The 22,494-nt window shown below is 39.6% G+C and overlaps 1 protein-coding gene across 8 annotated transcripts in view; it reads left to right on the forward strand.

The window, feature by feature from the left end:
* SULF1 (sulfatase 1) overlaps positions 1-22,494 on the forward strand; it is a 122,973-nt gene that overhangs the window by 46,792 nt on the left and 53,687 nt on the right. For 6 of the 8 annotated variants that reach the window (XM_085324901.1, XM_085324884.1, XM_085324875.1 and 3 more), the window contains 3 exons: positions 12,873-13,052; positions 13,371-13,605; positions 19,441-19,680. In XM_085324901.1, the coding sequence (XP_085181027.1) occupies positions 13,434-13,605; positions 19,441-19,680 (412 nt within the window). In that variant the 5' untranslated portion in view covers positions 12,873-13,052; positions 13,371-13,433. Of the gene's footprint in view, positions 1-11,727; positions 11,749-12,872; positions 13,053-13,370; positions 13,606-19,440; positions 19,681-22,494 lie in introns of those variants that run through there. The other 2 variants (XM_085324916.1, XM_085324909.1) reach the window with 2 other exon arrangements.

Consider the following 22,494-nt stretch of genomic DNA (forward strand, 5'->3'; position numbering starts at 1 on the left):
TTTGCAGTCTGGAGGTTTTTGTATGCTAATATTCAGTGTTGGCTTCCTTTGCCACAAAGTGAAATGTTTGGGCAGAAAATACAGAGAAATGTGCCATGACCTTCCTGTAGAGTTTTTCTGAATATTCTGTCCAACAGATAGTRTTTGCTTTTCACAAAAAGCCCTGAGAAGCCCCCCCTACTCTTAGAAGATTGTGTGACGGGTTATCTGGAGCAGGTGCTGGTCTATGAAACTTTGGCTCCCAGTCTCAAAGTGTATCTGTTATTAAGAGGTTATRATCAGAGCTGCCTACACAAACAACGCTTTGGGAAAGATTCTGYGAGAACACATACAAGCTAATAACTTCATTTCTACGACAGAAAAACTCTGAGAAAACTCTTGGAACTCATCATAATGATATCTTCAAGAATAATCTGTTTTATGATAGATTTTAAGGTGGTAAGAAATAATACAAAGCTACAGAATTTAYTGTATGTAGAACTCATTATGATTAGCCTTTATTTCCAGGAGACTTTTCCTGGAAAACTACTTTACAGTGGTTATAAACCTTTTGTCAAAATTCCCAGATTAAAATCTGTAAGTAAATAAATTTTGCAAATGTAATGCCATTGTGAATAGAGGTCTTGATAACACTGGACACCTCTAGCACTTCTTATTTGTAGTTCGTGAAATAATAGTGGTTACAAGTGTCCTCATGTTACAGTCCTCATGTTAATGATGGGGAAACTGWGGGCAGGGAGGTGAAAGTCTTGTAGATCGTCTGGGAAACTGATGGAGGATAAAGAATGTGGTCCAGTACTTCYGCACTTTAAATTTAGTGACTGGAAAAACTTAATAACATAAGAGGAAAAAACATGAATATTTAATTACAGAGCTCCTAACTATTTAACTTCTAACTTTTCTCAATCACTGAAAGAGCCTTGGAAAATTATCATTATTCATTCTCTGAAGCACTGCATCTAGAGGTTTGCAATCTTCTAAAAACTAATAATCACCTCGAATAGTATTTTCAAGAACAATTGGAACTTGTTGACAGTGCTAAAAAAATCATATTTTAAAGCAGCAACTGTTTCACGTAGTGAAACTGGGGATGTAGCTTTAAGCTGCCTACATTTAGACTTTAAAATCAGCCATTCAGGACAGAGGAGTTCCCACTGGAAAAACATTCGTTTAACTCCTGATAAATTACTCATTTTGCTTGTTTATTTTAAAGGACAACATACACAGAAATGTATTCATTGCACATGAATTAGCTCCTATATTATGAGTGTGCAGTGTGGTTACTGTGAAACATTTACGCCACCCAACTCATCAGAAACCAGGCGGATCATTTGTTTCATTCCAGCTGTGCTCTTTACATTTACATGAGGCCTGGAAGGGAGAGGATTTCAACTCTCTTTCTTTCTTATATATATAAAGTTACTTTTCTTTTTCAAATCCTGATTGCTTTTATCACACTGTTTTTATTAGCAACAAAGGTAAAATGATTAAGTCTAAATTACTTTTCATTTCTTCTGAAGCAGTGGCCACTGCAATAATTGGAAAACTTCTGTCCAGTTCAAAGTACTTTGGACCAGGCCTGAAATCTTGGATAATTCTCATGACTGAAGAGCAAAATTTAGCCTTTAATGTTTAAGAGTTTGAATGCAGGAAATAATTTTGGAGATTTCTAGTAACCGTGTACAGTGATGAGATAAGTGGATTGGGAATCCCAAGAGCCACAAAGGAGTTTTAGACCTGTGGGCAATGAGAGGCACGGATGTTGTTCAGTGGTACTACAGTATGTGGAGATCTAGGACCTGCTTTGGTGCCACTGTCCTTCAGAGAACAGCCTACTAGTCTGTTGCTGCGACTGGATTTTGGTAAGCCTATAACTGTGGCAAAACCAGTATTTTTTATGGCACTATTCATTTCTGAATAGAAAAAAAAAAGAAAAAAGAAAAAAGAAAGAAAGAAATGGAAAAATCATGTTTTGAGAAAGAGCCAGCACAACTATTTGAAAATGTTCATTGATTCTTTCATATCACAAGCAAAGGCTTGGTGAAATTTTGATTTGCTTAGTTCAGCTCACTTCTCCTTAATAGCAATATTTTAAAAAATGAATATTTGTCTCAGCCCTTGTTAGACAGCTCCTAGAATACTATGACCAGTTTGGGGGCCCCAATACCAAAAAGAYATTAATAAAATTGACCGAGGTCAGTGGAAGGCCACCAGGATAATTAGGGGCTGGAGCACTTGTTCTGTGAGTAGGGACTGCAGGAGTTGGGCTTGCTTGTCCTGGAGAAGAGATGACTTCAGGGTTGGGGGTGGGTGGAGAGGACAACAGCAGCCCCCTGGTACCTACTGGGAGATCATTGAGAAGACAGCCCAGTACTTTGCAGTGGTTCACGGCAGAAAAACAAAAGAGATTCAGATGGGATATAAGGACATCTGGACATTTTTTTTTTACCCTGAGAACAGTTAAGCAGTAGAAAAGGTGTCAGAGAAGTTGTGCAGTCTCCCTGCTTGGGGGATTTCAAGACCCAAAGCCCTGTGCAACCTGGTCTGACCTCACAGCTGAGTCTCTTAAGGACAAAGAATTGGGTTCTCTCTCTGCAGGCCTAAGCATTCCTGAATCAGGTCATTGATGTAGGAGAGAAATGCACTTTGTGAGACGCTTTTCAAGTAAGAACTTCTTGCCTACATTTAGGAAAAAAAAATATTCAGTAAAGCAAGCACTGATGATATCCAAATGATAATCACTGTAAATGTCCCAAATTCCTTCTTAAATGAAATTAAAAAAGCAGTCCCTTGCCTTTCTCTCTCTTCTTCATTATCTAGGAGTTATTTTTGATTCAGCTTAGTCCTTCCCATTCCTGATCCATTCTGTATTATTTAGAAGGTTCTACTTAATGGTTATCAATTTCCGTTCCTGTCTTGCTTCTCCAAACATAATGCACAATCAGGTGCTGGAGCATAAACTTGTCTGCCTGCTCCAAAACTGCTATAGAAAATAATTCATCCTGGTGCTGTGTCAAGCATCTTAGTAGAGTCTTGGCTCAGTAGCAAGCTTGTAATTAACTATCTGCMAAGATGATAGAAAACCATATCTCTTTATTGTTATATAGGAACTTTTCTAAATGAGAAGTGCATTGGRAAAAAAAAAAGATATGTGCTTGAATGTATTTGGCTTTCATTCTTTAAAACTGCTCTCTCATTTACAGAACCCAGGTCTGTGAAACTGAAAATAGCTGTACGTGCACTTAAAAGATACGGGAAGTCTTTCTGCAGGCATTCTCAGTTGGAAAATGGAGATGTTTGTATACCTGCAAGTCTTTTAAAGTGTTTTCTGAGATAAAGGTATTCACAGAATAATTTCAATAAGTCATTCTTGATGCTCTTAGATTTCACATTGAAGATTGTTTTCAAACAGTTCTTTGAGAACAGGTTTCCAGAATTCAGGCTTGGTGAATTGGTATTTTTTGGGCAGATTAGCTATATATRGTACATTTAGTCCATGAACATGTAAATTTAACTCTTTAATTTCTGGCTTTTTGGGTAGGAATATTAATTTTCGGATGAAATTCAGCATCCAGATGCTTCATACCTTTTGGYCTTTCCTCATGTACCAGTGATGTTTAACTTATTTTAAAATGTTCGGAAAAGATCTTAAAGCATCCTTGTGCCAGGGATTTATTGTAGAACCTGCAGGAAGCTGGTTTAAGGAGATGAGAAGTCCTGTTGAATCCAGCAGAAATGTTTATTTTACATAGCAGGATACATGTATCAGGGACTTACATGCCTGCCTTGAAAAATTTGGCATTTAAATCCRTCCGTCATACTCCTTGATTATATTTCTGATCATTCCCAAGCAAAAATTATTTCAACTCGTAAGACGTGGCAACTAGGATGATGCTGTTCCTTTTCCTGGCATGGTTTTAAGGCCATGTGGAGATGCCTTTCCGAGTTTCCTAGTGGTGGGTCAGTGGCAGGTCACTGCAGGAATCCCCTCTAAGCGTTTGCAGGTGTGCCTCCACGTCGGGACTGCAGGACTGTGACAGGAGGAGAGGGACCGGAAGGGTTATGTGATAGCAGGTAGAAGTCCCCTGCTTTTCCTGGCTTGGGCTATATCTTGCCCCCACACAGGTAATGCAACTCAGCAAATGCTGAAGGTTTGCTGACTGCAAAGGCAATTAAAAATAAGATTGGTACCAGAGGTGATGTGCTGCTCAGCAGTGCCTCAAGTCAGTGCAGCTTCCTCACTGACTAGTCTTTATGGAAAGGGATTTGAAGCATCTGCTTTCTTGTAACAGATTGTTTTGTTTGGTCTGACTGTCTGTTTACTATTATTAGTAGGCTGATTTCTCTCTACTTTAGGTTTCTCAGAGAGGATATCTATTTTAAAACACATTTCTTGATCTGCCAAGGAGCTCTTACATGTACATCAATGATGGTAAAATTTATGTTGTGTCAGGACTGGAAAAGCTACTTGACAAAGAGAAGCAATCTGGTAAGGAAAATTTTGCTTAAAAGAAAGTACTTTGAGGGCCTGAACCACTGATTCTATCTTAGTAGTCAATTTGAATTTATTGAGAATAAAATTCATTTGAATCTAATGAGATTACTCCAAGAAACAAAATTTATTAGATTTGGTCTCTAAACCTGGAAGTGAAGGAGAAAGTCAACAGACACCATATGCAGCCTGTAGCGTATGTACATGCCCATAAGCACGCTCGTTGTGCATGTAAGCACACCATGTACTGATGCTCTGAATAAATTCTCTTTCTGTGCTGCAGGGTAATAGAGTAAGCAGTTACAGGAGCTGCCCAACTATCCTGCTTAGCCAGTGAATGGCATCTACCTAGATTTCTGTGGTGTTTTTGAAACATTCTTCCTTCTATGGCCATGAGCCAGCAATGTGCCCTTGTGGCCAAGAAGGCCAATGGTCTCCTGGGGTGCATGACGAAGACTGTTGCCAGCAGGTGGAGGGAGGTGATCCTGCCACTCTACTCAGCCCTGGGGAGGCCTCATCTCAAGTACAGTGTCCAGTTCTGGGCTCCCCASGACAAGAGAGACATGGAGCTACTGGAGAGAGTCCAGCGTAGGGCTACAAAGATGATCAGAGGGCTGGAGCACCTGCCCTGTGAGGAACGGCTGCGAGAGCTGGGCCCCTTCAGCCTGGGGAGGAGAAGACTGAGGGGGGATCTCATCAATGTGTACAAGTACCTGAAGGGAGGGTGTCAGGGGGACAGGGACAAACTCTTTTCAGCTGTCCCATGTGACAGGACAAGAGGCAATGGGCAGAAATTGAAGCACAGGAAGTTCYGCCTGACCGTGAGGGGRAATTTCTTCCCTGTGAGAGTGATGGAGCACTGGACCAGGTTGCCCAGAGAGGTTGTGCAGTCTGCTTCTCTGGAGATCTTCAAGGCCCGCCTGGACACAACCCTGTCTAACATGCTCTAGGTGACCCTGCTGAGCAGTGAGGTTGAATTAGATGATCTCCAGAGGTCCCTTCCAACCTCAACCATTCAGTAATTCTGTGTTACAGCTAGAAGTCCATCTGACATCCTTTCCTAGGGGCACAAATGCTGCTATCCATTTCAATACATATGCATACATGTATGATTAATTAGAGTTGTGCTTCTTCGTAGCATCAGTTCCTCATGCTTCAGTCCTTCAGTCCTGCCACTGACTCACTCTCTTATCAGTGAGAAAAGCAGCAAGAGCTGTGGTGTTAGCCTAGTCCTTGCCAGTGTGGGGCCCTGGATGTGCACTCTGACATCACTCTGACATCACTCTGTCTTCCCACCCACATGATGTCACTACCTACTGGAACTGCCCATACGATAACAGAGGCCAGTACAATGTGATAAGGAGACTGATTTGTTCTCTGTCTTCTGTCTATATATATGCAGATTCATAAATAGTCTGTGCTAAAGATGATCTATTCATATTCAAGTTAGGCATGTCCATTTATTTAGAAAAATAGACTGATTACTTWAAAAAAAAAAAAGGCAAAACCCCGCCTTTCAAGCAGACCTGCAGTTTTTGGAGGAGAAAAGGATATACTTAGTGAGCAAGTCATTAAATTTCTTTATTTTCTTAGCCAAAGGAGATGTGAAAAACTGTGCTTTTGCACAGTTTCTGCATCCTGCACACTTAAAGAAGAATTTCTAGAAATGCTCAAACTGTGTTGCTGTTGTTCACCACTGTGATATGATCTCCCAGCTCAAGACTACTTACTGCATCACTGAACCCTCAGTATGTTATTGTACAGTATGTTTTAATAATGCCCCACACTGTTGAAATGAGCAGGGGTATAGTAAAGATATGCGGTTTAAAAAGGAATTTGAAAATTATGTTAAATTCCTTCATATACAAAGGAGGCTCTTTATCATTGAAAAATACTYGGGGTGTTTTGCCAATTATATTACCTGCTAGTTGGAAAGCGTACTTTCTTTAGAGATAAAAAAAATCTGATATCAGAAGCCTGTTTGGAGCCTTGTGCACATCTAATTATCTTTCCTGGTCTTAATTATTTAGCAAGTGCTAATAAACTGCACGTATCATGACACTCACGTTTAATAAGCATATAAATTTAATTGATTTTTTTTGCCTCTCTTTGAAGACTCACAGACATGGAATTCAATCATGAGCCAATGGCATTATAACTTCCAATATAACATCAGGTTTTAATAAGCCTCCTGTTTGCTGCACACATGTGCTCAAGACTGCTTGGAAACCAAATCAGTAGAGAAAAGGGATTACTTTAGATTACTTTGAAATGTGCATTGTTTGAAATGGCCTCTGGTGACCAGCTTTCATGAATGGCTGATTTTACTTGTGGGGCACATCATCTGGCTCAATTATACCAGTCTCCTTTGTATGACAAGTGCACTTGGTTGTGCTGAAATATGAAATTTTAAAACAAAGTAAATAAGACGAGGAGGAAATAAATTCAGGAAACAGTATATCATTAGAAGCTTGTAACGTAACAGTAGGCACCCTTCTTGCTGATAAATATGCTAGAATTTTCTTTTAAAATGTTTCACTGAGTTGAGGTTGATATGAAAATACTATGTTTGATTTTCTTTAATATTTGGTTCAGCTATATTTATGCACATTAAAATAATTTTTTTTTATTGCAAGGCAGATGATTTCTTCTATAGAATTTATTTTAAAATGATATTAGAATTTATTGTTTTACTCTGACATATGAAATGTTGGAAACTTTTACCTACTAAGAATATCCGTTAACCTGCACAAAGTTATAAAAGTAGGTTAAAAAGTGTGTATTATTTTTTCAAGTCACTGCAGGCTTTTTCCTTTCCTGTCTGTAGCTGTTTGTGAAATTACAATGTAAAAACTTAATATAAGGTTATGATTCTCCCTGCCTGCAATTACTTTAAATTACAGTTACTTTAAATTAATCTAGCTTAAGGCACTGAAGATACATCATTGTAATACACAGATTCTATTTGGAAGGTGTGCAGATAACCGATTGATTAGTAAAGCGTATTGGAAATCCAACAGATAATGATTAGATTAAACCTAGACAGGAACTACATTCTTTGTGTTCCCTATAAATCCTATACTTTACTACTAAGATTAGTGGATTAACCTTTAAAAAGAGACAGTAGATCTTGCTTTTTTTTCTGACTTCTGCTGTACTGTAAAAGTATTTCTCATGGCTGCAGGGTTGATATTCTCACAGGAAACTAATCTGCAGATTTACGCTGTTGTGTCTTGTAGTCTCAACATTTCTGTGTTTTCCTTTTAAAGAAAAGATAGAAGTGGAAGAGCTGAAAAAAGCATTAACATTTACTAAACTCAAAACAGAAATCTGTCAACAGATCTTTTCACTTAAGTGCTTTACTATATTAATGAAGTTGAGAGTTGTTATTACTGCTGTGGAGTGTTACAACCTTCTAGTCGTCAAGGCCAAATGATTTAAGAAGAGATTTAAGACTTCGGAACTCCTTGTCGCTTTGGTGCAAATGAACCTCTAGGCTCCCCTGATCCTTTATTATGTAATTTCAAACTGTTTGCATGATTTGTCATGGAATAACTAATTTCATAATTTTACCTGAATCTCTAACTGCACAGCTGTTATGATTCAGGTTAGGTGAGCCTTTAAGAGGTCTCTCCAYCCTTTGACATAAACATCAAAGATTCACAGAAGTTGCACACATGTGATTGAGAAAAGAATTCAACCTCTTTCACCTTGGAGTTTCTACGTATGCAAAAGTGTTCTGARTACAAGAGCATTGCTAAATGGATATGTTTCACTTTAAAGCAAAGAACTGAAAATGGTAGGCATAAACCACTGATTCTGGCCTTCCTTGGGGCTCTGGTGGAAGCCACCGATCAACATGGTGCCTGTGAGCAATTTCCATCCCTCTAGGCAGACAGTCAGATTTTTGAAAGTCAACTGACTAAGTATCCAGCACAAAGTCATAATTGTAAAACACTGCCAATACTGTGGATCCCCTACACTGCTTATTATGAATAACTAGATTTCTTGTCCCTTGCCATTGTACTTTTTTATGGACACTCTGATTTTAAGGAAAGAGAATACTGAGGTCATATTCCTATCAAAAATGTTCATCGAAGCTATAGCTGTTACCTCAACTAGTCATAGGTAAAATATCTAGAATGGTTGTGCTCCTCATGCTTGGTCAGGAGAGAATGTGCATTTTCTTGTGATGATTAAAGTTTGGAGTTTGATTTGTCTGAGGTATTTTGCTTATTTATTTATCAGAGAATCCTATGAGAAGAAATGAAGCAACTTATCACTCACAATGACAAGGCCTTCTGCTTATTTTCTGTGCTTTTGGTAATTCATGTGCAAATTCGTAGCACTTATCAGCAAATCTGAGAAATGTTCTCAGTATCAAAACCTTCATTTGTTGCTTCATCTTATCAACATACAACTATGTCAGTTTTTGTAGGCAGGGAAATTTAATTCCAGAGAAATGTTCAGTAGAATACTATCCTACTGATGCTGATGGGGAAGAAAACAACCTAATCGCAAAATTGCCACTTCGTTAAGAGTTTCTTGGTTTAGGATTCCTGTTGAATCTTGCTCATATTCTGACTTCACCAGGCACAGTGATTGCTAACACCAGCGGAAATGAAAGCTGAATTCTGGTTCTAAAGCTCTGCAATCACAGTCCACATTATTATTATTGTTTCCTTGGTTGGCCTGAGCTGAACCACCTTTATCTGTACGGGARGGCCACTAGAACAGCAGGTCTTAACCTATGGTTTTGGATAATATGCTGTTGTCACTGTTCATGCTCATAAGCAAACATGAACGCTGTGGCGCAGAAGACAAAGTTGTCTGCCATGTGTTAACAGTGGGTTGGAAATACTGATCTGGGGTATTGCATAGCCCGTAGTATTGTGGACAGACATTTGTCTAATATCCTTACTCATAGTCCTTGCATTTTATTTCAGATTTACAAGCAAGAATGAAATCCATGCAARCAAGCCTGATTCCCTTTGCAGGGTTGCATTAAAGCCATATTATTTACCAAATAATAAATATGAAGAAGTATATAAATATTTAAAGTTTATAAGGAAGAAGTATGCATAGGGATACTCAATGATCATGTCTGATAAACAAATTGTATGATTCTGGACAGATTTTTATTGACCAAGCACAAAATGAAATTTTGAGTGCACATGCTAAAGAATGGAGATACAAAAACAGTGTGGATTTTCAAAGGGAAAATGCTCTTTTCAAATACTGATTGCCTTTTGTTGTTTTCCTAATTAAACACTGAAAGCCAAAGCACCAAAAGAATAATAAAGCACTTCCTGGCCAAAACAAATATTAATTTTAAAGATAATTTCAGAAGATATTATTCTTTCTTTCCTTTTTCCTCCTGTACACCGAAAGATACTCTTTTAAGAGACCTAGAAATAAGGTCCCTCTAGTTTTTATTCTACATCACAAGAAGTGGCACTGTAGCCCTTCTYTGCAGTGCCCTGCCAATGTAATTCAAGTTTCACGGGTAATTAATTCTCCATGCCAACGAGTCCTTGAACTCCCTGTTATAATACTAGCAGCACAGAACCAGCTAAAGAACCAAGTTTTCAGTTTTTATCCCATGAAAGGTGAGTGCAAACTATGAATTTGTTTTTCTGTGAAAAAAAAAGAATGACTGTAAAAAAAAAATTACATCCAGATGAGGAAAAGTAGTCTCTYTGGATTTCCTACTACTATGGTTTCATTTATTTACAGACAACATTTCAGTTGTCATAGGTATGTTATATGGGAAAAATCTCTCAAACTTTCCAAATAGTATATAGAGAAGTTATGATCTCTATGTGTTTACTGTTCTAGAGAAAAGCAGTTTGTAGTACAGCCTTAATTTCTGAACAGCCTTAATTTCTGAACACTGCACAAATAATTTTATTTTCCCATGTGAATTTTAAAAGGTGCCTTTTTAAAATTTCTCTTATTTTTCCTATTTCTCAAAACAAATTACAGTGTCTCTAAGGATACTTGTAGACTACCACAGAGTATCCAGCATATACATTGCAGCCTTGTCTAACCTATTGAGCCTGTATTTTGACAGTATTTTGACAATATTCCTTCTAGCACTGGGAAATAGGCTGTAACAGGGCAAGTTCACAAGTATTGCTTTTGAATAGAGATTTGTCTTATGCAAAATGAAATAGTTGCAAGCAATGAAAGGCAGCATAATTGTGCTCTTGTGCAAGAACTGTTGAATAAAACGTGGATAATTAATTTTAAACATTTAGATCGGTTCTGATATTTTCCTTTCCCCATCAAGGGAAAATAAAATTAGATAGGGCATCTTCCTTAGAAAAGGACTGTCTAAGGTGGACCTTTTTTTTAACTAACTAACATAGCCCAAAGAGGATGAAATGAAGAATAATTATTAATGCTAGTTTGGATTAGCGCTTTTTTTTTTTTTTTTTTTTTTTTTTTTTACACTGTGGTGTAATTGTCAGGAACTTGCAGTTTCATATTGTGGGGGATTATTCAAACACATTGGTGCCAATGTTTGCTCAGTGCAGTCAGGATGACTGCACTTTCTGGGTCAACACTGTCTGAAAAAGTTTGCTGTGCAGTACAACTGATGTAAGAAACTAAACATTCAGTCTCACTTCACATATCCTTTCGTGCTTTGTGAGGTGAGTCAAAGTTTTGCTATTTAAAGATCAGACCTTTAGAGAAATTGTATTTTTTGCTTTTGCACCAAAAGCGTGTGGTGTCTGGTGTCTGTCAGAAGAATGCTTGCTTCTTCAGTAATCCTCTTCTTCAGTGCTTTTGTCAGCTTTTATGTGAATTAGAACAAATAAGTGGAAATTGAAGTATTTTTACATGTCAATCCCGACTAATTACAGGCTTCCAGTCTACTTACCTGAATGTTGAGTAATCACTGAAATAGCACTGAGCTTTGAACGCCGATCTGCTGTATGGGCTTTGCAGTGCTGCAGCACTGATCGGAGGCTGGAGTGCTTGTTGGTGCAGAGACAATGCAAGACAGGATTTCTCTGCAACAGACCCTGGGATTTTTGTTTTAAAGACGTTCACACTCTTCTGGTGTAATTACAGCCTGCCAGAGTGAGGAGCATGAAACTGTTTAGCTTGTGAAGCTTAAAATAAAAGGTGTATGTGAAAACAAGAACAAGATCCTTCTCCTAGCAGTCCAGCACCAAGTCCCTTCCCCTCCCTCTYGTATGCTTCCTTCCCTTGAAATTTAGAGCACCTTCCTATTGATGTATTTTCAGGTGAGTGATGGGGCCCCTTTTTTCCTTCTAAGTTGCTCTCATTAAAGTATTTCTCCTTATTTGTCTCTTATTAGTTAATGTTGCATGTCTAAATGTGAAGTCACAGGTGTGGGAACTCAGGTTTTCTAATGAATCGTGCTTCAGTCTAATTATGTAATGTGCACCCCAGTTCCCAGGCAGACTTTCCTATATACAGACATCTTGAGCTATTTGAGTCTTGGGTTTGGGAGGCTTTGTGCTTTTTCTTTCTTAAACTGATCAATGTCTCCATGCTTTATCCATAGACCCCAAATAAAAATAGAAAGGATGTGTTTGGCAGAATAATACCCTGGAGGGAGCAGGCATGACTCTGCATTTTTTTCTCCCCCCATCTTCCTTTTTGCCCCCAGAAATTCCCTCCCTCCGCTTGTGTAACACGATGGTTTTGCAGAGCTTCAGCCAGTAATGCAAAAAATGTTAAAGTGGAAGTGGCTACCCCTTCTTCCCCAGGCCGAGCCGTCGTTTTCAGTTGCAAGTTTCAGTCGGCTGCAGCAAAGCAAAGCTTCTGCGCTTGCATCGGGTCTTATAAAAGCGAGGCTCTCTGAGTGACAGGCACCGATACGTGCTGATAACGTACCGAGCCGAGCCTGGCGAAGGAGCATTGAGGACAAGGCTTTGCCAGGGGTACTGTGCATTATGGATGAGGCACTCGGTTCTACCGCTGATTGATGGAGGGACAGTTACACTCTTTCACAGTGCTGGGTAAGATCATCTGGATGTCACTTAATATGAGCTTTCTTGTCAGTGGGAAGGTGACTTTTCACGTAGTGATCCAGGGCAGTTCACAAATGACAGCCACGCTGTCCTCTCTGCATTGTAAGGGTTTAGTTGCTCGTGCAGGTGAGTTAACCCAAAATAGCTTGATCTCTTTCTAGCACACTGGAATTAACTCTTCTTCTCAGAAAGGATGTCTATAAATGGTGGAGAAGCACCTGAGTTTGATGGCATGACATATATGCCATGTGTATGTATATGTCCTTTTTCCCTAGCAGGAAAGATGCCAGCTAACCACTGCATAGATATGGTTTTAAATTAAGTAGGTGGGCTGCGGTGAATGCAAATTTTTTTCTACTCTTCTCTTTCAGGGCAAAGCAAGAAGCTGTGACGAACAGTTCTGAGGACTTTGAAGCACCGTGACCATTCTGAGGTCTCTGACTGACAAGCCTTCTCCATTCTCCTCTCTGCAGGGCTCCTCCTACAGATGTGCTGAGCACATCCTCCTCCTCCTCCTCCTCAGCATCCCAGCAATTCTGTGCTGTGCCCAGGTACTGAATGCAAGGAACATGCTGCACGAGCAGTCGGGGGTGGGAAAAGGAGCGCGATGAGGTGCATATCCGAGGTCGTGCCTATACAAAATGCAGGCGCTGGCATGACCTCAAGCCAAAATTAACTGAGAAAGTGTGGTTGCAGAAGGACCAAGTTCATTCTTAGAAAATGACTGTATAAAGCTCTTTTTCAACAGTATGCCTTAATAGTCATGTTAAGTGTCACGCACCAGGTTTGACTTCCCTAAATATCATCCTCTCCCTGCGTGAGTGAAAGCTGATTTGCTGTTTGAACAGATTTTCTTTTCCTCCCTGCAGGTCTTGAAAACTAGAGTTCAGTAACTTCTGGATCAGTCTTTTCATTGAAATATTGGAAATACTATGAAGTCTTCTTGCTTTGTGCTCATTTTGGCAGTACTCAGTACTGAATTGCTAACAAGTCACTGTTCCACTGTCAAATCACCAAGGTTCAGAGGACGTGTGCAGCAGGAGCGAAAAAATATCAGACCGAATATTATACTTGTACTCACAGATGATCAAGATGTGGAGCTTGGTGAGAAATAATTGTTATTTGCTACTTCATTTCCTCCCTTGTGTCCTTCAGTAATTTCTGCTATGTAAATAGTGCTTTACTTTCAGAGAATGCGTCTGTCCTGAAACAGTACCAGCATGTGGGACAGATCTGGAAAATAAATGAATGGAAATTGTTTGATAGCATCCATCTGATTTAATTACAGATTTTAGGACATATTTGCTTATCAAAATTCACCATAAAAGGCTTTAATGATCACCATAAAATGGTTTAATAGCACATGCAAGTACATGTAAAGTTAAAAATTTTGCATGAAGACCTCTTGTTAATGTTTTTAACATGGTGATTTTGTGTAGCATTTAAAAATTKTATCCTTATAAAGCTAACCTTTCCCTTGATGCTAAAGAGATGAGTATCTATAGTCTCCACCTAGTTKTCATATACGTGTGTGTCATCTGACRTGTTTACACACACAGACAAACTGGCCTGCAGGATATAAGCTTAGCAGTTATATCAATTATTAAAGTGTTTAAAATCCAYCGGTTTTAAAATTATGATATATAAATATATATAGCATATGCATGCACAGCCCAGGCATACAAGCCAGAAGTGATTTTCACRTATTTTTCTCAGAGTGGAAAAAGTTAAAACACTTGAATGATGGTCCAGAAGGGCTGTGAATGTTTTTCATTAAGTAAGTTAGAAAGATATAAGTGACGGTTATGCATATAATTGTTTTTTTGGTTCMCTGCCCAAAGTGAAAAATTAAGAGGAGAAAGAAGGTCATTTTAGGTTACCCCCAAGCAAATATTTAAATTTAGAATGGGGGTAGGGCAGGTAGGGGAAARGAGACCAAAAAAGGTGAAAAAATGGCAAAATCAATTCTTTGTGTTTTTAATGAAAGACGTGTTTTTAATAAAAGTAGTATGAATATCTAACCAAAATGYCATATAAAATTGAAAAATCAAAATCCTTCATTCCAGAAAAATTGCAACAAAATCATTCATTGATTTTAAAAACGCATACTTATGGCCAGAAAAGGTGTAGGCAGAAAGACGGCCTAGATCTACTGGCAACTCCGGCAACTCTTTTGTTATCAGCATTTTTTGTACTTGCCGTGACGTGATGATAATGCACAGAGCCCCGTCAGGGCCGTGAGAACATCGTTAACAAGCCGCGTTGCCGGTGGGGGGCTTGGTCCTCCCGGTGACGGTTCCCTCCCTGAGCTCCAGAGCAGACCTTCGCACCTGAGCGCATCGTGGCTGGGTGTCGCTTCCCACCCTTCAAACGTCTGCTCTGCTTAGCCGCGCCGCAGAGCGACTGGCCGCCCCTCTTCTATTTTTGGGCTAAAACACAGCGACCACGATAGGAACGTGTTTCTTCTCGATGCAGCCGGTTCAAAAACACCTTTAAAGGGGTTGAATTACGTCTTCCTCGCCGCCTGCGCTCTCCCGGGCGGTGCGGAGGGTAGGTCAGCAGGCACCCGTCTCCGAACAGCGCTAGCGCCTGGCTCTCTGCACTCCTGCGAGAGGGGCTTGCAAAGTGGTGAAAGAACGGGAAGGATGTGGTAGGCACTTTGTTCGCGCTGCGGAGCCCCTTCGCTCTTTGGAAGCGGTGCTGGAGGCTCACAGAGTGCTCTGGCTCCTATCGGCAAGCAGCTGAGCGAGAGCCGGGACGTACGTGCATTCCCGCTGCGCTGGAGGAAGATAGATACACGTTTCCCTTTCCCATAGATCATTTCACAGAAAATCTCACAGCCCTGAGACTTACTGTATTGGATTATTCGCGAGTGGATTGTCACCTTAGTGAATCCTGAGGAAAAAAGTTTCAGTGGGAAGGGACACCTTGTACCACAAACAGACTAAAGTTCAGGTTTTGTTATCCAAAAATCTCAACATTGAAAGTCTTTTAATATGGATTGTTTGATATTGTATTCCCAGCATGAGCATTTGTAAAAGCTGTTCTAAACGAATACTTAAACATAAAAGCATACAAGGCACATTGTAGACATCAATCAGGAAGGATTTGTCTCCAGAGCATATATAAGTATTGAACCAAAATAGTCAGCTGCCTTGAGTGCAAATGACCTGTAGGGCAATAGCCAAAGCAAAACTTCCGAAAAGCAAGGAGCTTGCATTTAGTCAGCACTCAAAGCATGGGACTGTGCACATCTTCATATTGAGCTGCACCATCCCATCAGAACTTTGCATCCTGAATGTAAACAGAAATTTGGCAGGAATTGCTCCCTCATACAACTTAGCAGATAAAATCCACACACTGCTCCACAAGTCCATTTCAGTTCCTATGTTGTAGGCTATGATGTGTGTGGCACAGAGGAAAGGTATTACTGACTGGCTGATGGATTGTAACCTATGCAGTATGAAGCAGCCCGGTCCACTGATTTTAAAGGAGCTCAGCAGGAACTTGGGTTCAGAAGCTGGAAAATGAATGGTTAAATTGTGCATCACAGCACTTTCTAGTTCCCACCAAATTCCTGGAGGTGGAGAAATAACTGCCCAATTCTGATGCAAACTGACGTCTTACTCAAGGCAAAGCCCCAGCTCCCAGAACTGCACAGGATCCAGGAGCTACCGCCTCTCTGGATACAATATAGTGCTTCTGCTCAGGGCAGTGGCCCCACGTCCCAGAGTTCAGGTTTGTACACCATTCAAGCATCAGGAATGAGTACAGGTACTTCTGACTTTTTGATCACTTTTTAATCACTTCCCCTATCCTCCAGCTTCTCTCTCACTTCTTCCTCCCATGTACTTGCACGCATCAGTGCAACCATTGGTCCCCTAGTCATTCTCATAATCTCCACTGTGAGTAATACCTTGCATAATGTTAGACATGAGTCAAAACTAATAAATACATTGGTATTTTCAATATTTCTAACCTATTCTTTGTGATTTGGAGTGATGGGAAAAGGTTTTAAAAAATCCAAAAGAGGTGAATAAATAAGATTACTTTTTTTGTACACTTGTACTAATGCACTAACCAATGAAATCCATTTAAACTGTCCACAGAGTACAACAGCAGCCGAAAAGTTCACAGCATCATTTGGCTACATATCAGCCCTAATATGCCTGATTTCTCTTTATCTTCACTAAAATTTTCAAAGTACTAAAAAAAGATAGGCTTAAAAAAGTGGGAATATGGTCCAAGAATTGAGAGTCCATCACCTCACTGGGATTTTGCACAGAACCAAAGTAAAGGCAATGTAGCTTTATGGTGGCCTCCTCATTGCAGAGTCTACCTAAGACACAGCTGGATGAAAATCCATAGCAACTGTAAGACATTTTTATAAAACCTTGGTTACCAAATATATTTCTCAAAATATGAGGAGAATGGACTGAGAGATCGCACTGAATTTCTTGTCTGACAAAACTTCCTTATTTCTGTGGCCGTACTGGCCATTCGCAGTTATCTGGTTCCCCTCAGGTCGTCCCCAATGGCTCATGTAGAAGGTRAGCGTCCTGCTGTCAGGCAGTGCCTGAGAATGTGTGCCCTGAAGACTGTGTGCCAGATGCTAAAGCACACAAGCTGTGAGGAGAACTATAGAGAGCAAAAGATTATATCAGCAAGTTTTATCTGCTACTTGTGTTTTGTATTCAAAATGAGGAAGTCTCAAGTGCTTTGAAGTGTCTTTTCCAGAATTTCCAGAGGGGGTAAATCTATTATCAGTGTCAGTAAGTGCATACCTGGAGGAAAAACTTTCTCATAAATAGTAGGTTTGCAAGAAGAGCACAGGAATGAGGAAGTGCTCTAACAGCTATTCATTTATAATGCATAGAGGCATGAAAGCGCACATCAGCTCTGCTGCTGTTACTGTGCATTAGTGTGCCATTACCGTGCACTTTCCACCTGAGGACCTGCAAGCACTTTACAGCTGAGCTCTCAGTATAACAAACTGTGACATTTCAAAAATGGGAGAGCTGTGGAAAAGAAAAAAAAGAAAAAAAAAAAAGACAGCCTGGGGTCTGACATAAAGACGTGTAGAGATCTCTTATTTGACTTTTATTCAACAGCCTAGTCAAACACCCCTGCAGATACAAATGGAAGACCCTTTGYATTTATGAGGCTCTCAGGTACCCTGCCACTTCTCTGTATCTCTAAACACATACTTTTTGTCTGTATTGTGTCCAGTAAAACATCTTGCTAAGTACATTTTGCTATGCAGAGGTCTAAAAGCAGGTGCTCTGCATTTAGAAAAGAGGGATGGTGAAGGAGGAGGAGTCCAAAATGATGATGACTTCACAGTATTAACTGTATCTTTAAAGATGTTAAATGCATCTTTAAAGACACAGATATTGGTACTGTAGCAGGAAACAATGAAGAACTAAATGCCTCTTCTGTTTCCTATCAAATGATTTTGATGCAAAAGATATCACATTCAGCAGACTCATCAGCCAAAAACCAGAACAGAGCATGCCAAACTTTAACTGAGATCATAATTTTTAAGTTTTTCATGCTTACATTTATTCTTGAAACTTCTTAGTAATTTTTTCATTTTACAGCTGTATTTCTGTACTTCTTTTYTAATTTATTTACTCTCCTTTCAAGTAGCCCAAACAAAACCCCCAAGAAAAATTCTTATTACGTCAATGAAATTAAATTTAAATAAACTACTGTCAACTGTGCAAAATGAATTGTAAAATCAAAGAAAAAAAGAAAGTAGAATTCCAAAAACTTTTTTTACAGTCAAATTTGTACAAGTATTGTACAATGTCCATAGTTCACATTCATCATTTGATTGCTGCTCTGGATAACAGAAAGAACAAAATTTGGCAGTTATCAGCAAGCACCGACAGACCGCCTCAGGATCTGCTGAGTCTTTATGCAATCAGAAATCTACATCCCCTACCTGTCTCACCTTTTTGTCCCTAAAAATGTCTTAAAGGATGCAAAAAACCTCCACCCTTGTTCTTTAAACTGAATCAGCACTTAGGTGAAATGCAAGACTTTCTTGAGAAAAGTGCTGAATTTTGGCAATATTTTTGCATACAGATTCATCTGCCAAAGTTGATTCTGAGCACAGTGCTTTAATATTGGAGACAAACATGCTGATCCTGTGTCCAGAGAAACTTTCCACTAGAAAGATCATTATGGAATTTTGCCTTTCTCTCTCTCTCTCTCTTTTCTTTTTCTTCTTCTTCTTCTTCTTCTCTCTCTTTTTTTTTAAAAGACTATCTCTTGGCCTCAGATAATATTTACTGCTTACTTCTTGCTTACAAATCTAATGTGGAAACCTAATATGCTGCTAATTCCTATAAGAGATTATATATCACTGGAAAGCAATGCTTTTAAAAATCATTATAAATAGTCCACCTGTGAGAAGTTCCAACATCAATGGGGATCAACTTACATAATTCAGGGTTACTCACATGAGTAAAGAACTGTAAGAATTCATCTGTCAGAGACAGAGTAAGTATTAAAGATTATTATCTGATAAAAGAGAAGGATTTGTAACAAACTTCATTAGTAATCTCAGAATGTTACGTATTTTACTGGCACGCTGAATAATGATGCAGTCTGTACAAACATTATTTTTCTGCAGCAGTTTTGAAGAGCTACTGACCTAYAAATTTGATACAGCTCTAAAGCTTTAACATTACATTTCTAGACTAGCTTGCACTTTAACTTGGTACTGAAAGCTCAAAAAAAAAAAAGAATTCAGTTTTTCTGGAATTTTTGGGAAAAAATTGGCAATATAATATAGAAAGTGGGTTATTTTTGCTAAAATTACCAAAACTAAGGAGTAGTCCAGACTGATATCTGGGGACAAGCTAAATACTGATACTTAATGGCATAACATATTTTTTGCAGTACAGGGGTGATCAGTTCCTCTTATTTCAGGGTCCTTGCAAGTGATGAATAAGACCAGACGGATTATGGAGAATGGAGGGGCCTCTTTTATCAACGCATTTGTAACCACCCCCATGTGCTGTCCATCGCGTTCCTCCATGCTGACTGGGAAGTATGTGCACAACCACAACGTGTACACCAACAACGAAAACTGCTCGTCCCCCTCGTGGCAGGCTACTCATGAACCGCGTACCTTTGCCGTGTATCTCAATAACACTGGGTACAGAACAGGTAGGAGACAAATCAACAGTAGTTCTTTGTTTAAGATGAAGATGATGGACATTCAGTAACGGGCTTTCAATCTCTTCCTAAACTGAAGGGACTGTCATCTCAAACTGGGGTTGCAGGGCAGAGGTTTAGTGTTTYGGTGCCATTGGCAGCACTGTCTGTTGCTCCAGATCTGCAGCTAATGGCCACAAGAGGAAACTCACTTGTAATGGAGCAGCATGTTTTCATGCTTGGGTGTCCCAGGCGGGAAATAAACGGCTGGACAGTTACACCTAGGGAGAAAGAGGTGCATTTTCGTGGCATTGTGGGTCTGAACTGGCAGTCCCAGCCGTGATTACGGTCAGTATTATGGCCTGCTTGCGGACAGTTGCTAACAGTTATGGGGAAAGATGTCAGGGCTGGGCTGGAAACTGGTGCCAAAGACCTCACAGGAGTGAAGTGCCTGTCATAGGAGTGAAATAAGGTGAATGCCATAATTTAAACTTTGCCATGGGGCGATATTTCATTTGCATTTCTGAAAATGAGTAGAAACATGCCTTTTGTTCTGCGGAGCGCCAATAAGATCTGATAGTTTTCTTGTAAATTCCTGGTGGTTTTCCGTAGTCAGGAGATCCCTTTCCTGTCTACAAAGAACGCTTCTTATTCCTCTCGTCCATGCTCAATGTAAAATCTGATTCATTTATGCATCACCTATCCCTTAAGATTCAGTGTGTAGACATGTTAGGCTCCAGTCTGACTCCCCCTCCTTAAGGTWCAAGGTCATCAGGGTGCAATTTGTTCAGAAATGTCATTCAGCTACAAAGACTCTCCTTTAYAGGACCAACGAGGCACAGATCTCTGTGCCAACTGCGTTCCTTACAATGTAATTGGCAGCAAAGAAATTTGCCTCTATCAGTGGCTTAGGCACAAGAACAGATTGCTTTCAAAACATATAGCAGGCAAACGTCTCCATGCTGTCTGCTTGTCCTAATTCTCTTAATGCTGCTATATGCAAAGCCCTTAACCTATCTGTCTGCTCACCATCTTTTCTTTACCACTCAGACAACTCACTCTTTTTCCTTCTGTTTCTCTAGATCTGTAGTTCTGGAGAGCTTCTGCATCCTGTTTAAAAAAAAACAAAAACAAACAAATATTTACCCTCTTTGGCCCTGGTGTTGGCACTGYCACACACACTGAATAGTATTCCGGTCTCTTAAGCTGATTTCATGGCTAGTAAAGGTGCTGAAGTTCCTCTAAAATATAAGCTTCATTTCTTTGCTTATGTCTCAAAAATCCTTTCTGCTTGTTTGATGAGTGCTTCATGTGGGACCCTTTCTTGTTCTTAGAAAATACATTATTTTGCTGACTTACAATCTAACACTTGCACAACCRAATGTCTCCTGTGTAAACTAGGCAGCTATGGTTGACTTTGTTGTCACTAGCCCTCTGCCCTTCTGAGGGTAAACACTCTGCTTTGGACATATTTTCTGCTCTGCCATGTGTTATTAAGGCACATGGAGTTGTCTACTAAACGCAGACTTGGTCCTATTAAATGGCAAGGAAAAAGATTGCAAAGTAAAGGAAAATGAACAATCCCTTTTCAAAGGCAGGTTGAAGGATCATTAGTCCTAAAACTATCAGGGTATTTGCGTTTTAGCAAAGAGCAGGAAGGAGAAAAAGAAAAGGGAAACAAGTGAAAATCCTTGTATGAAACTCCATTTCTACTAAAAGTACATTGTTTAACCCCATAATAATATGATCCTAAAGAATTTATGCATTTATTCTTTGTAAGATAAGCCTACCTTCCAATTATCCCACAATTACTTTTTGAAGTGGCAGCTTAATTACTGCCAGAGCTTATAATATATTTTTCAAGGACATTGTTTCCTCATTAAAAAGTCATCAAAAGCCCACTAACCAGCTAATAATCTGYGTTTCACAGCTAGAAGGTTTAGTAAAATTTAATGACTCAAAGACTACCTGGAAGTGGTGGAGGGGGGACTGGGAAGAGAAGATGGCTAAATGCTACATAGGCTAGTTCCGACTCTGTGCTGGTTTTGAGGACAGAATAGGTACCTCTGCTTATGGTGCTTGTTTTACTCTGTGAATTTTTATATGTTTTGAAAGGAAATTAATATCCTCTTTCCTCTCCGATGTGAAACTAAGGCATAGAAAGAGAAAGTTAGTGACCAAGGGCCACTTAGCAGCTTGGTAACAGTCCTGATAAGGGACTAGTCCAGAGAGCCACAGTCCATATACTCATCGAGACCTATGTGCAATACCTTGAACCTGGTTCTCTGTTCTAAATGAGGAGGATTTGACGCTCGCTTTTTGCAGAGGGCCAAATTATTATATAAGCCGATGGAAATAAGGTGAGGGGGAGAGAGATGTGTTTATATAGTGTCCTTAATTCTGTTGACTCCAGATAGTTTCCAACATCTATAAAGTATCTGCTGTCTAAACCTGCTGCAGTCTTAAATAAATCCTCTGTACTGCAATTGATCACATGTGGTCTGCTTGCAAGGAGGGTCCTCCTGCTAAAGCCACCAGGACTCCGAGCAAGCACAGCAGACCATTTAAAGAGAAGCCTGAAATGCGCTGTAATAAACTGCAGTCATAATTAGAGCCCACTGGGAAAACCTGACAAAAAACAGAATGTTTTCTTTCTGTTCTACTCTTAAGTGAACTACAGGAGATGTTGCTTTTCATGGAAACATCCCTTTTTTTTTTAAATAATGTACCAGTGCTAAATCATGGGCAGGAACTGTGCTGGGTGGGAAGGGCCAGATAACATTCAGAAACAACACTGCCAAACCAAAATCACTTTTGCTTCTAATT

The sequence above is a fragment of the Rhea americana genome, unplaced genomic scaffold (genome assembly GCF_003343005.1).
Source record: "Rhea americana isolate MKP2758 unplaced genomic scaffold, rheAme1 scaffold_121, whole genome shotgun sequence".
Classification (NCBI taxonomy): Eukaryota; Metazoa; Chordata; class Aves; order Rheiformes; family Rheidae; genus Rhea; species Rhea americana.